This window comes from Myotis yumanensis, unplaced genomic scaffold, assembly GCF_028538775.1.
Source record: "Myotis yumanensis isolate MYYU_CA2020_CCGP unplaced genomic scaffold, mMyoYum1.0.hap1 SCAF_19, whole genome shotgun sequence".
Classification (NCBI taxonomy): domain Eukaryota; kingdom Metazoa; phylum Chordata; class Mammalia; order Chiroptera; family Vespertilionidae; genus Myotis; species Myotis yumanensis.
Genome location: NW_027223770.1, coordinates 20,096,310 through 20,108,602, shown reverse-complemented (window position 1 = coordinate 20,108,602; position 12,293 = coordinate 20,096,310). Strand labels below are relative to the sequence as shown.

Genomic DNA, 12,293 nt, shown 5'->3' with positions numbered 1-12,293 from the left:
TCATCACGAATGTTGTCGTATGCCCAAGAGGGATTTAACGGGGACCTCCCTATTGTGGTACTCAGCTAAGCATTTCATAAAAAACTCCTGATATAAACTACTTTGTTCATTGAGAACCTCACCCCTTTGTCTCTTTTCCATTCCAATTTGTTTGGCTTTCTAGGCTACAAATGAAAGCACTGGTCACTCACAATGCCTTCAAGAGGCACACAATCTCCCACACAAAACTGTAGAATGACATAGATTAACATAAACAGTTATTTCTCTAATTTTCTAGCCCTTGAGTTCAGCCCATGTGTTCACTCGAAAATGTTGACCTAGGAAACCAACTTACCAGAGAGGAGAGATATAGCCCTGTTCTCTAGGCTTCCAGATATCTCTAGTTGGGAGGAGCCGACCCTGAAAAAAAAAAAAAAAAAAAAAAAAAGGATCGGTGGTTCATCCTTTCCTCAAGAGCGGGGATTATTACATATCATTAGGTCTAGTCTAGTGATGGCGAACCTTTTGAGCTCGGCGTGTCAGCATTTTGAAAAACCCTAACTTAACTCTGGTGCCGTGTCACATATAGAATTTTTTTGATATTTGCAACCATAGTAAAACAAAGACCTATATTTTTGATATTTATTTTATATATTTAAATGCCATTTAACAAAGAAAAATCAACCAAAAAATGAGTTCACATGTCACCTCTGACACGCGTGTCATAGGTTCGCCATCACTGGTCTAGTCAATGCCTCCTGTAACCCGTCTCTGCCTCTCATCTTTTCCTGCCTGGCTTTTCTCGCCCCACCTGGAATCTCGTGCTCTGTCCGTCTTTGGTCTCTTCCCCAATAAATCTTTCCATCTCAAACAATCCTTTATGAGCTGACTTGGTATTTAGCAGCTGCCCCGTTTGCCTCTCCTGAGAACACTAGAGCTAACAGGTGCATGAGTAGAGAATGTCAAAGGAGACCCCTATGAGCAAGTGGCAGGAGCCCTGTGACTTGGATGGCAGCCAGACCCAACCCCCCTGCTATCACACCCCCGCCCCCCCCACCCCCAATGGTCAGGATGCAGACTCTGTAATGGAAGAAAACCCTAAGCATAGCCTTGCGTTCCGTTCCTAGCTTTACACAGGTTAAAGCAGCAGTCACCAACCTTGCGGACCTCACGGGCCACTGGGTAAAAGCACCAAGAAAGCCTTTCCAGTCTGGTGATAATGGACAAATGCATCTCAGAATTTAGAGGATTAGATGCAATGTGTGTACAGAAAACTCAGGGCCACTCAACTCTTAAGGAGAGATGGGTGTCATTAAAATCCCAAATAAGCGGTTCGGCTGCTGTCTGAGCGCCAGCCTCCCCTCTCGGCCTCATGACTCCTATCAGGAGCTGTGGCTGCGTGCCCTGCCCTATCGCCTGTATTAGTATCTGCTTTCTGGAAAGGCCTGAGATGTTTTCCCTATAATAAACATATAAAACGTATATGGCGCAACTAGTGACAAGTATTCTTCCGGAGGTACGATACTCTAATTAAAAACTTGAGACCTACAGCTCTATGTGGGCTACCATTTTACAAGGGGTGGTGGGTAGTATTTATTTGTCATGGAGCCATCCAGCCAGTGAAGTCATAAATGATAAAAGTTTAAATGGATGTTTCATTTACACTTCATCGTAACAATTATTCAGTGCCTTGTCTAATTTAACGAAAGGATTTGAGAAGGAATACAGCAACGCAAATGCATCGTTGTCATTAAATTATGATGCAGCCACTAAGTGCTGATACAACCACGGAATTACCATATGAAATAAGAGGTGGCTTCTGATAGAAGGAGCAGCAGGAAAACCTCCTGGCAGGCCCAAGGGAAGCCTGGGTTCCCCTCGTAAAAAGGGAAAGAAATTAGTCTGAGCTCCAGACAAAGTGATAGTCTGGCCTCTGAGAATGCTGTTGCCACGTCCCCTCCCAAAGCCATCACGTTCCACATCGTGTTATGGTCATGATGCCATAGAATGTTGGAAATCAGCCTAATACTTGTTGGGACCCGTCTTTCCCCCAGCTCTTGCTTTTTTCTTATAAGATACTCAAATAATAAGCATGGAATGGGATGAGGATTATTTGTATTGGGTGGTAAGGAGATTCAGAGTCATCAGTTTGGGAGATGGAGCAAGTCAAGGGCCATGGGCACTTCCAGCGTGAGCCATCAGGCAGAAAGAGTCTCCCAGCTGGTGGTACAGGCCCAGGGGGCTCTGCTGTGATCTGTGGCTCAGCCAGGCAGAGAAGGGGCCCACCCAGCACTGGACTTGCACACCGGACCTGTGCAGCCACCTGTCCTGGGAAACTTGGCTCTTCTCCTTGGAGTTTGGCAACTTCTGCTAAGGCATCGGGGAGGGAAGGTGCTAGCATCCATTCCCAATTTGCAGCTTCCCCCACAACTCCCTCTCCAGTCCCCCTCCTCTCCCCTCCCCAGCAGCCCTGCTCCACCTGCCTGCCAGCAGCTGAGCCGCCTGGAGTGCGCCCCTTTCTCTCCCTGGCTCTGGGGGTCCGGGATAGTTGATCCCCCGTTAACTGTCCGCCTCATCCCTGTTGGGATCCCTGCCCGCGTGGACATGGCGCCGCGGGGGTTAAGGTGGACGCCTGCTCCCAGCCCCGCGCCCCATGCCCCCGCCCAGCACCCGCCAGCCAGCAGCGCCGGCACCTGAGAAAGTGGTGGTCAGTGATGGAGCTGCTGCCATGACAACCTGGTGGTAGGGCCCTGGGCTTCCGGGCTGCTCCCGGGAGGAAGGCGGTGTGGAGGCTGGGGGTGGCTCCTGAACGTGGCATCGCGCGCTGTCCCCTGGAGGAGGCGGGGGCGCCGCCCCGCCCAGCTCCCCTGCGCCCGGAATCTGCGCTGGGCGTGCTCAGCGGGCTGGCAGCGCGGGGCCCCTGGCCGCCAGTTCGCGCCGGGCTGCGGGGAGAAAGTCCAGGGTCCAGGGCTCGGAGGATCCCGCTCGGAGCCCGCCTCCTGCCCCCGCGTGGAACTCTGTCCCGCCTGTGGGTTCCAGATCGGAGACTTGGGCTGCTGATCAATACAGCTCCCCACATGTGTGATCTAATCAAGCATTTTCTCCTCTCTCCAAGGCGGCAGCGTTTTATGGCATCTCCTCTCTGCCAGGCTCGCCCGGCTTCTCTGGGTTATAAACTTTTGATGCCAGACCTCTGCAGAACCTGCCCAACCGCATTGTAAAGTAGCATCTCGGAGAGAGAGGCAGAGGCAGATCCATCTGTGACCTTCATCCCGCACCTTCCTTCCTGCTCTCCCTTCCAGGCTGCCTCCCGCCTCCCCGGGGAGCGTCAAGAAAGCGCTTTTTAGATGCAGGAGGGGCCTCTGGTTCTGCCAGGCTGGAGAGCTGAGGCAGAAGAACCACTAGACTCCGGAGAGCCTGGACTCGCTTCTCCGGCTCCCTCCCGGCGCCCTGCTCGCTCATCCCTGTCTCTCCCCACGCCGCTGCCTGAGCCCCGCTGGCGTGTGGGGCGGGGCACCAGGACCCTGCTGCGGCCAGCGTTCGGGGAAGTTGTGACTGTCGAGGATGGGGGTCTGTGGGTACCTGTTCCTGCCCTGGAAGTGCCTCGTGATCGTGTCTCTCAGGCTGCTGTTCCTTGTACCCACAGGAGTGCCCGTGCGCAGCGGAGATGCCACCTTCCCCAAAGCGATGGACAACGTGACGGTCCGGCAGGGCGAGAGCGCCACCCTCAGGTAGGGAGCTGCACTTCGGCGGGGTCTGAGCCTCTGGGCTGTGATTATATGAAGGGTGAGCCAGGGGGAGGAAGGCTTGGGAGGAGCAGGCGAGAGGACCTCTGCAGGCTCAAGAGGCGCCCTCTTGCACACTGCGTCACCTGACACTCCCCCTGGACAGGTGTGTCGTTTGCTCTTAGCTTCTCTGGTCCAGGATCTTAGACGTGAACACGGAGGTCCATGCTTGGGACTCCATCGTGGCTAGGAGTCTATGACGTGGCTAGATTCGCTTTTGCCTTGGTGCCAAGGTGAGGATGGAGAGCCCTGCGATGGCCACCCTGGGGGTTAGTCTAAGAAGGCTGGGTGCCTGGTGGCTGTCTCACCTGCCAGCAGGTGTGTGATGAGGCAGGACATGCTCAGGATGGGCTGATGGCCCCTCTCAGAGAGACACCTAAAATCTCAGGCTCTGGAACTGCTCGTGCTGGGCCATGGCCCCTTGGGAGGCCGCTCAAGACTCAGCCATCCATGTCAGCCCTGCGTGGTGCGTGGTGCGCCTGGGCCCCAATTATAAATGATGAGGGCAGTTTTATCTTTGCCGGCTCAGGACCAGGAGAGGAAACATGGTAGCTTTTATGCAAGGACATCACTCCTGTGCAAAAAGCACCACCAGAACGCTTTTTGTTTTACCTTAATGAGTTACAGAGATATCACTTGCATGCCCCAGGCAGAGGGATGGAGATGCTCGGAATATGAACCTTTGGGGACTGGACCTGCTGCGGCAGAGACTTTAATAAAAACGCAGCCACAACTTTCCACCAGCTCAGCAGATATCATCTTTTATCCCTTTAATGAGGCAGCCCTGGTCCTGGGAGACAGATTCAGGGATGTCCCAGCTTAACTCGGGCTCTCAGTGTACACAGGGTGAATGTGTTTGCCCTGCCTAGGACTTTGATGGTTCGAGTGAGACATAAAACATCCTGTCCGAGACTCTGCAGCCAAAAGGCCTGGCTTCTCCGAGGAATGGAGGAGAAGGGGGGTGTCCTTTCTGTTCTTCCTTTAGCTCCCCTGGTTGAACTCTCACTACATCTGGACAAGCCTCTTCCAGGGGAAGGAACGAAAGGCCTTTGGGAGTGACAGCTTTTTTTTTTTTTCCCCTAAGCCCAAGGGCCAAGTTTAGATTATTGTCACTTTGGGGGGTTCTCAGCTACATTTTCTTTTGAGTTGGAGAATAGGTCCCGGAACCCTCGCTGCTGGAGTTCAGGGGCCTCCTGTTGAGAGAGAAAAGAAAAGGCTGGAGCCAGACCTCCTGGTCACTGGGCATCCTTCAGTCTGTCTCAGAGTAGAGTGCCATGTGCCTACTTCATTGCCCCCCCAAAAGCGTTGGGAGTCCCCTCCCTGCGAGATGGCTTTCGGGGTGCTCATTTGCAGTTGGCTCAAAGGTATAAGTAGCTCCTGGGCTCGGAGCAGCACCAGTGTACGCACCTTCACCAAGGGAATGCTGTAACTGTCACCAGGTGCGGAGGGGTGTAGATGCTGCCACACATCTCTTCTTATCTTCTCATCTACTACTGGGGCCAAAGAGGTCCAGCATTCCCCGGGCCTCAGTGCTGACTTCCAAAATCCTCTGCCCTCTTGCTTCCCCTAAAAGTTACACTTGAACTTTCTGCTGGCCAGGATGCAATAAGACTTCTCCACCAGCAGAGGGCCAGCTTACGTCTATCTTTATTTATTTTCTTTTATTTTATTAGCTACTGGCCTGTTTTCATGATCTTCAATTCTGATGTTTAGCAGCTGGGCTTGGTAATGGGAATAGGAGTGAATAAAAGGAAGAGCTGAATAGTTGTTTCGTGTGCTTTGTTTAGAGGGAAAAAAACAAAAAAACCTTCCATGCTCAAGTATAACTGCTGTTACCTGATTGCATGCTTTGTTTTTTAAAAAGTGAGCACATGTCTTCTGTTGGTTTTGCTTCTCCTCTCTGTATAATTTGCCCTGAGGTGCAGAAATCCAGCACGTTGTCCACATTTTAGTCTCTTTCTATCCATTTACTTTTCCTTTTTACCTCGGGTTCTTTTATTGCCTTCTGCCTTCGTTTATATGATAAGCCTCTATTTTAAAAGTTTGCTTTTTTCCCCCCCAAAAGGCAAAATAATAATGAATCATAATTTACTTTCTTTTTTTTTGCCTTCATCACTTTAATTTTTATCATCCCCTGATATCTTAAGTTTTGATTTCACTACTAGCACAATGCTTCTTAAAGAAACATAAATATCTCCTGCAGATTTCTGGGAGTCTCTATCTCTCTCCTTTTGTTCTCTCTTCTCTGCTGGTTTGCTGGTGAGTAGCTGTGTTTCCATCTCGAAGAAGCACTTATTTGTCAGAACTCAGAAGGAGAGTCCCTGCTCCCAGTCTGTGGAAGTCCATGGCTTCAACTCCAGATAAAGGTCATGTTTTATTTGGTGTTGGGCAGTGCTTTTAAAGCAACGTCATTCTTGAGTATGACCACTCTCTAGTCTCCTTACAGATGTTCCACGGGGAGGCAAGTGTTTGGAAATTTAGTGTTCCCAATACATTAGACCAGGGGTGGGCAAACTTTTTGACTCGAGGGCCACAATGGGTTCTTAAACTGGACCGGTGGGCCGGAACAAAAGCATGGATGGAATGTTTGTGTGAACTAATATAAATTCAAAGTAAACATCATTACATAAAAGGGTACGGTCTTTTTTTTTTTTTTTTTTTTTTTAGTTTTATTCATTTCAAATGGGCCAGATCTGGCCTGCAGGCCGTAGTTTGCCCACGGCTGCATTATACGCTCAGAATGTATTGAAAACACATTGAATGATTCCCACACCGTCAGCCACAGCAAGTCTTTTCAAATGTGGCTGCAGTGGATCAAAGAATCCCGAGTCTGTGTCTCTGTCTTGAACACAGAGACAGATTAGTACAAGCAAAGCGATGGAGAGAGCTGGGTCCTTCATTGGATTTCCCAGTGAGCAATTGCCTGGCTTAGAGAAGGATGGTTTTTCTCCTTGGAGGTATCCGTTTTCATGCGATAGGTTTTTGATTGCATTGAAGGATGTTAGGACGTGATGTGGCCAAGACGACACCGACGTTCTGCACGTGGATGAAACTCATTTGCTATAAGTGAGGCAATATTATCTTCCCCATAATTACTTCAAAGGGCTACTTGGGAAGTAAAAATAATTATTTGAATATTGAGTTAGCTTGCCTCCTTGGAAGAGAAAGTGTATGGAAATGGCGGTATTCACTGTGTCTGAGTTATGGCTCCTATGAATCCGATTTGAATTCATTATTACAAATGGGCCCTTTTGGCCGGAATCATTTCATTACAATTATCTGCTGTTGGATTAAAATGGTCTGTGCCTTCCCATGAGATTGGCTATGACAAGTCTGTGGGGTCCTGTGTCTGAATCAGCGACACGTCAAGAAGGAGCCCGGATGCTCAGGGCGGCCTGCTAGTGTCTACCTCAGTTGCACAGATGATGGTCAGATGTGCCTTCCTCGTGGGCCTTGGTCTCCTCTCATTGGCTTTCGTTCCTCCCTGAGATCACATCATGAACATTTTGAGGGGTGTGAGGTAGGACAGAGACAGCAGTTGTTGCTGTAACTGTTCTAATAAATGGAACATACTGTTGTTGTTTTAATTTTTCATGTGGTGGGATAATCAGTTTTGCTGATCCAGCTTTGCTGATCTGGGATTATGCTTTCATATCTCTAGAATGCCCCCGAATTTTCATTAGGAGCCGGAGCTAATCCCTTCAGAACCAAGTATCTGAGGGTTACCTACCGCCGGGGACTAATCTGAGCAGCAGGATCTTGCCAGTGCAGTGGGGCCGTCGACTTTCTGTGCTCGGCCTGCGTGTTTCTCTGTATGTCGCACTCCCCAGCAGCAGCTTCTGTTTTGGGATAAATTCGAAAATTCAGACTAGACAACAGGTTGTTCAAAAGCAGAGTGGGACTTTACCTTTTAGTGTTTAAGTTGCCGAAGTCCAGTGAGGACTTGGGGAAGTGCAAAGGCTTTGCTCTTGGCGCCGCTGGCCTGGCTGCACATGTCGCTGCCGGGCTCCCTGCCAATGGAATGAAAGCTCTGGAGTGGGCACCGGTGCGGGCATCTAACAACTCCTTCCTGTGTGTTTCATGTGGAGCCAGAGTCGAGACCCACTGCCTTAAAGCCCTTTCCTGCCCCAGAGCACCTGAGCAAGGTGGTCTCCAGGGGACCTACCCCCACATACATGTCTCCTCCATGCCGGTATGTACCTACCATTCACGGGCTGCCTTAGCATTCTAGGAAGGGCACGGGGCTCCGGCGCCTGAACACGTGGGTTTGATTCTTATTCTACCACTAAGTAACCGCATGGTTTTGAGTGCTTTGGTTCAATTGCAAATATGTGGGAACAATATCTTCCCAGACTGTGACATCAGGTGAGATGAAGTATATGGCAGTTTTCTGTGAGCGATAAGGCATGATATAGGTGCTCCATGGCACGCCTCAGCCACGACCTGTGGCATTTCATCTGCTCTGCCTTTTGCTCCTTCTAACGCCCCTACTTCCTCCGACCCCCACGCACGTACACATACGCACCTTTAAAATGTACCTGTCTCTTCCCCATTTCACTCAGCATCCTGCTTCCTGCCCGTGGTCAAGAATTACCCCCACCTGAATCCCAGTAACTCTTGCTGCAGATCTCGCTTCCAACAGACATACCCTGTGGACCTGCCACTCATGTGTGGCTGTGTTTAGACGGTGAGCTCCTGGCCTTAGGAACCATGTCTTATGTGCTGAGCACAGACACCGTGGTGGCTATTAAGGATTAAGATAATCGGTTGAATGTTTTCGTCCATCTTAACCTGACTCAGTCTCTTCTAATGTGTGACTGCCTCTGCAGCTATGAAGTGCTCATATCTGAAGGGCTTCATGCTCCTCAAAATACGATGCTGGGACATTCAAGCATAGTGGTTGGTTCGAGATCTTGGAGGCCTGAGGGATTTTTGGATTCTGCTTAAATCATTTGTCAGGGGGGCAGTTGACTCCCCCACTGGTTGCAATCAGCCCAGAAACCATGCAAAAGGCTTCGTTATCCCCCAGGGCAAGGCACGGAACAGGGCAGCACAGTTGAGAGGAACCTTATTGGCAGCAGTAGTCAGATATTTGGAAGTGAGGCTGTCAAATATTGGGAGGATTGCCTTGCTCCAGATGCGAGAAGATACACAAGGCAAGGAGGCAGCGGGGCAGACCGGCTGCCCAGCCTCGCCGCCTGGTGTGTCAGGGTTGGGCATGGCTGAGGATCCAGGGGGCCTGGAAGACTCTCTCAGGTGACTGATGGCTAGGGATGCATCTGCTCCCCCAATGCACCCCACGGTGCCACACACAGCGGGCCAAAGCAGGGGATGGGAGGTGAAGTTTTAAAGCATCTGAGATACATGCTTCCTGGCTTTCTAATTGCTCTGGGAAACTCAGCAGCTCTTATCTAAGCCTTTTTGTTCATTTTGGGGCCTTTCACTAAATTTGGCCCTTGGGTTCAGTTTAGTTATCGTCCTCATTTCCCTTCCTTTCAGCGTCTAAAAAGGGATTGTGCCCTTGGCCCACTTCCTGCACTCCCCGTGTGGCTGGCTCAGAGGGAGTCAGAGAGGGGAGCTGCCCTGGCCAGCGTGGGGTCCAGGTCTGGTGGGGTCCAGGTCTGGTGGGGTCCAGGCTGAGGTGCAGAGAGGAGGAGCCAAATCCATCTTATTTGATCTTCCCAAGGGAGGGCTTTTAAAAATTCCTTATGAACAGGAAGCAGTGTTCACAGTCATGAGATAAGAGGAATTATGGTCTGAGACATTTTTAGGGCTGGCAGAAATGGCACTGCCTTTTAGTTAGGAATTATGTGCTAACCTCTTTTGATTAAAAAAGAAAATCTAGACAAGACAGCAGCGCAGGATTTGAGGCTGGTTCATTTGTTGAGACTTTCCTTGCAGGATCTGCTTGTGCTGGGGTGGGGCTTGGCTGAATGAGAGAGAGTTTGCATGGAGTGGTGTTGGGAGGGGAGTGGGCATTCTCTGTCCCCTCAAACCTCCCAGCCAAGGTCACCTTCCTGGAGCTGCTGGTACCCTGGTGTGTCTTTTGTTATCAAGTGAAAATGGAACCTGTGATGCCTCTGCAGCCCAGCACCAGACCCGACCGCCTAGATCTGCATGCATTTCCTGAATAGAAAAGGTTAGGGGAGGGAAGGGGTGGAGCCTATGTCACCCTCCCTCCCTACAGCATCTCACCACAGACCATTTTACAAAATGTGCCATGGTGGGGACCTTTGAAAGCAAACCAAGTCTGTTATGTATGGTTTCCCATGTGTCTGATGACAGACCGGTTACTTACTGTTTCAAGTGATTTTCAGAATATTATGGCCCCAAATAACAGCCCAGGAGATTGAGGTTTAGGAGGGTTAAGTCACCCGCCTCTGGTCACAGGTTTATTATGTGTCATAGTCTGGGTTCACTCCTGGAAGACCTTGTCCCTTCTTTTCTGTTTCATGGTTCCCTCCCAGGTGTGGAGAACAGAGAGAGCTTCCATGTGCTACAGCAGAAAAGTCCAAATCCTCCCTCCTACCCCCCACCCCCCACCCCCACCCCCCTTCCCAGGACCTATATTTGACCAAAGGTCAGGAAATCCACAGATTGGTTGAGGGCTCAGCTATGTACTGTCCCGTCTTAGGCAGTCTCCTTTGTTTCCTGGCGCTCCATTCTTCTCACCTACTCAGGAGTAGAGGCTGCTCCTCTTCTGGGCTGGGAGGCATGCATGCTGCTAGCAGTGCCCAGAGTGACAGCTGCTGGGGGTCCCGTGTGCTCCAACACAATCCTCAGTGCTCTTAGCTTTGAACCTGTCAGAAAGACTGTCCTCTCCTGTCACTTGACCTCCCACAGCACACACAGCGTCTTCAAGGGTCGCGCAAACCATGACCAAGCAAGCAAGCAATTTGTTGACAAGAACACCAGTGAATGCCACAATATTTCCAAGAGAACTGCAAGGAAATGAGTGATCACTAGGGCCAAATGGAATGAAGAGAGAAGTATTTGTTTAATTCTAAAATATGTCATTGTATAACCTGCTCTCCTCATCCTTATATTCAGATTTTAATTTAAACCACGGAGGCTGTGAAAACAGAGAACCAAAGACCTTCTGCTCACCTTACTATTGAGTCAGGCCCTAGGAAACCATGTGACCCCTTGTGGTCTCCTCTTCCCTGCAGAAGGTACATTTTGCTTTAATCAAAGGGATGCTGAAGAACTTGACCTGGCTTCCCATAAAAGTGCTGATCAATTAGATGTTTAAAAATTAGTTTTGAATATTAAACATTTTCAGTGAATCTGAAGATTTATGGTATCTCGATTAACTAAGTTTCCATTGCATACTAAGAACAAAGAATCTTTTAAGTGGTTGTTAAGTTTTCTGGCTAGCTTACAGAAGATAATTTAACTCATAATTACCCAAGATGCTATACACTAGCAATGAAGAATAATAGAAAACAGCATTGTTGTAGAAGAAGTAATTACGCAAAAGAGAGAAAAAATGAATATGATAATTTTCTATTTAGCGTGAATGCTGAAGAAAAGTAGGCATAATTAGAGGAAGGTAATATGGAAACATTTTCTCATATATTTCTGAACACTTTAAAAGTTCTGGAATTCGTATTGTTTTTGTTGTGCCAAATTTAATTTTATGATGCGTAGCTCTCATTTCACTTGATTCAAGTACATTTTCTACTTCTCAGATGATTGGGGATACTTTCCTAAATATTAATGAAGAAAGAAAGGTAGATAAAGGGAATGAAAGACAAAAATGGAAAGATCTGTAGGAGAGAAATTTTCTCAACATGTCAGCTAAGAGTTGAAGGAAGGCAAAGGAACAAGATGGGGAAAGTTTGTATGTATGAGGAAAAAAAATAGACTAAAATGGAATTGCTAAATAGTCAGAGGAAGAAAAGAAAGAAGGAAGAAAGTGGTGGACAAGAATTACCTTGCTGAGTGGTGTGTGAATGTCTTCATCCCCAACTATCCAGGTTCCAGGATCCCCCATGCACAGGTGCCCAGCGCCCATCTTAAGTCAAAGCAAAGAGCAATTTAAGGTGCAGGGGCTCACTTGCTGCTGGAATCTGGCCCTTTCTGACCCTTGGTTCCTACCTGTCCCGAAACTAGAAGCCCCCTCCTTGTCACTGAGTGCTAGTACCATCCTTCATGCTCTCTGGTGGATCTACCACAGGCCCGGGATGACTGGGAGTACTGCTTTATCCTGACAAGACCTTTTCTCTGAGAGACCTCATCCACCCTTGATTCCACTCTTCCCAGCCTACTGGTTCGTTGACTTCCCAGTGCTTACTGCTTGCCTGCTCGTCTGGAGGTCCTTTCTGGAGACCACCTCTCCCGAGGTCTAGCCCAAGGCACCCTTGCTCCTCTGCAATGAAACTGTTTACTCTCAGTCATTCTCAGATGCGTGACTTGCCATGTCACATATTCGTCCACCTTGACTGGATTGGTTGTTTTTTTGTTTTTGTTTTTTTACAATTGATGTCATCCCTTACAAAAGGTCTCTTGCTTGCTGTTTGGAACTCC

General features: G+C 49.1%; 1 protein-coding gene across 5 annotated transcripts in view; it reads left to right on the top strand.

Annotated features, from left to right (window-relative positions):
* OPCML (opioid binding protein/cell adhesion molecule like) overlaps positions 1 to 12,293 on the top strand; it is an 859,123-nt gene that overhangs the window by 433,881 nt on the left and 412,949 nt on the right. For 3 of the 5 annotated variants that reach the window (XM_070399261.1, XM_070399258.1, XM_070399260.1), the window contains exon 1: positions 3,544 to 3,710. In XM_070399261.1, the coding sequence (XP_070255362.1) occupies positions 3,544 to 3,710 (167 nt within the window). Of the gene's footprint in view, positions 1 to 3,528; positions 3,711 to 12,293 lie in introns of those variants that run through there. The other 2 variants (XM_070399259.1, XM_070399257.1) reach the window with 2 other exon arrangements.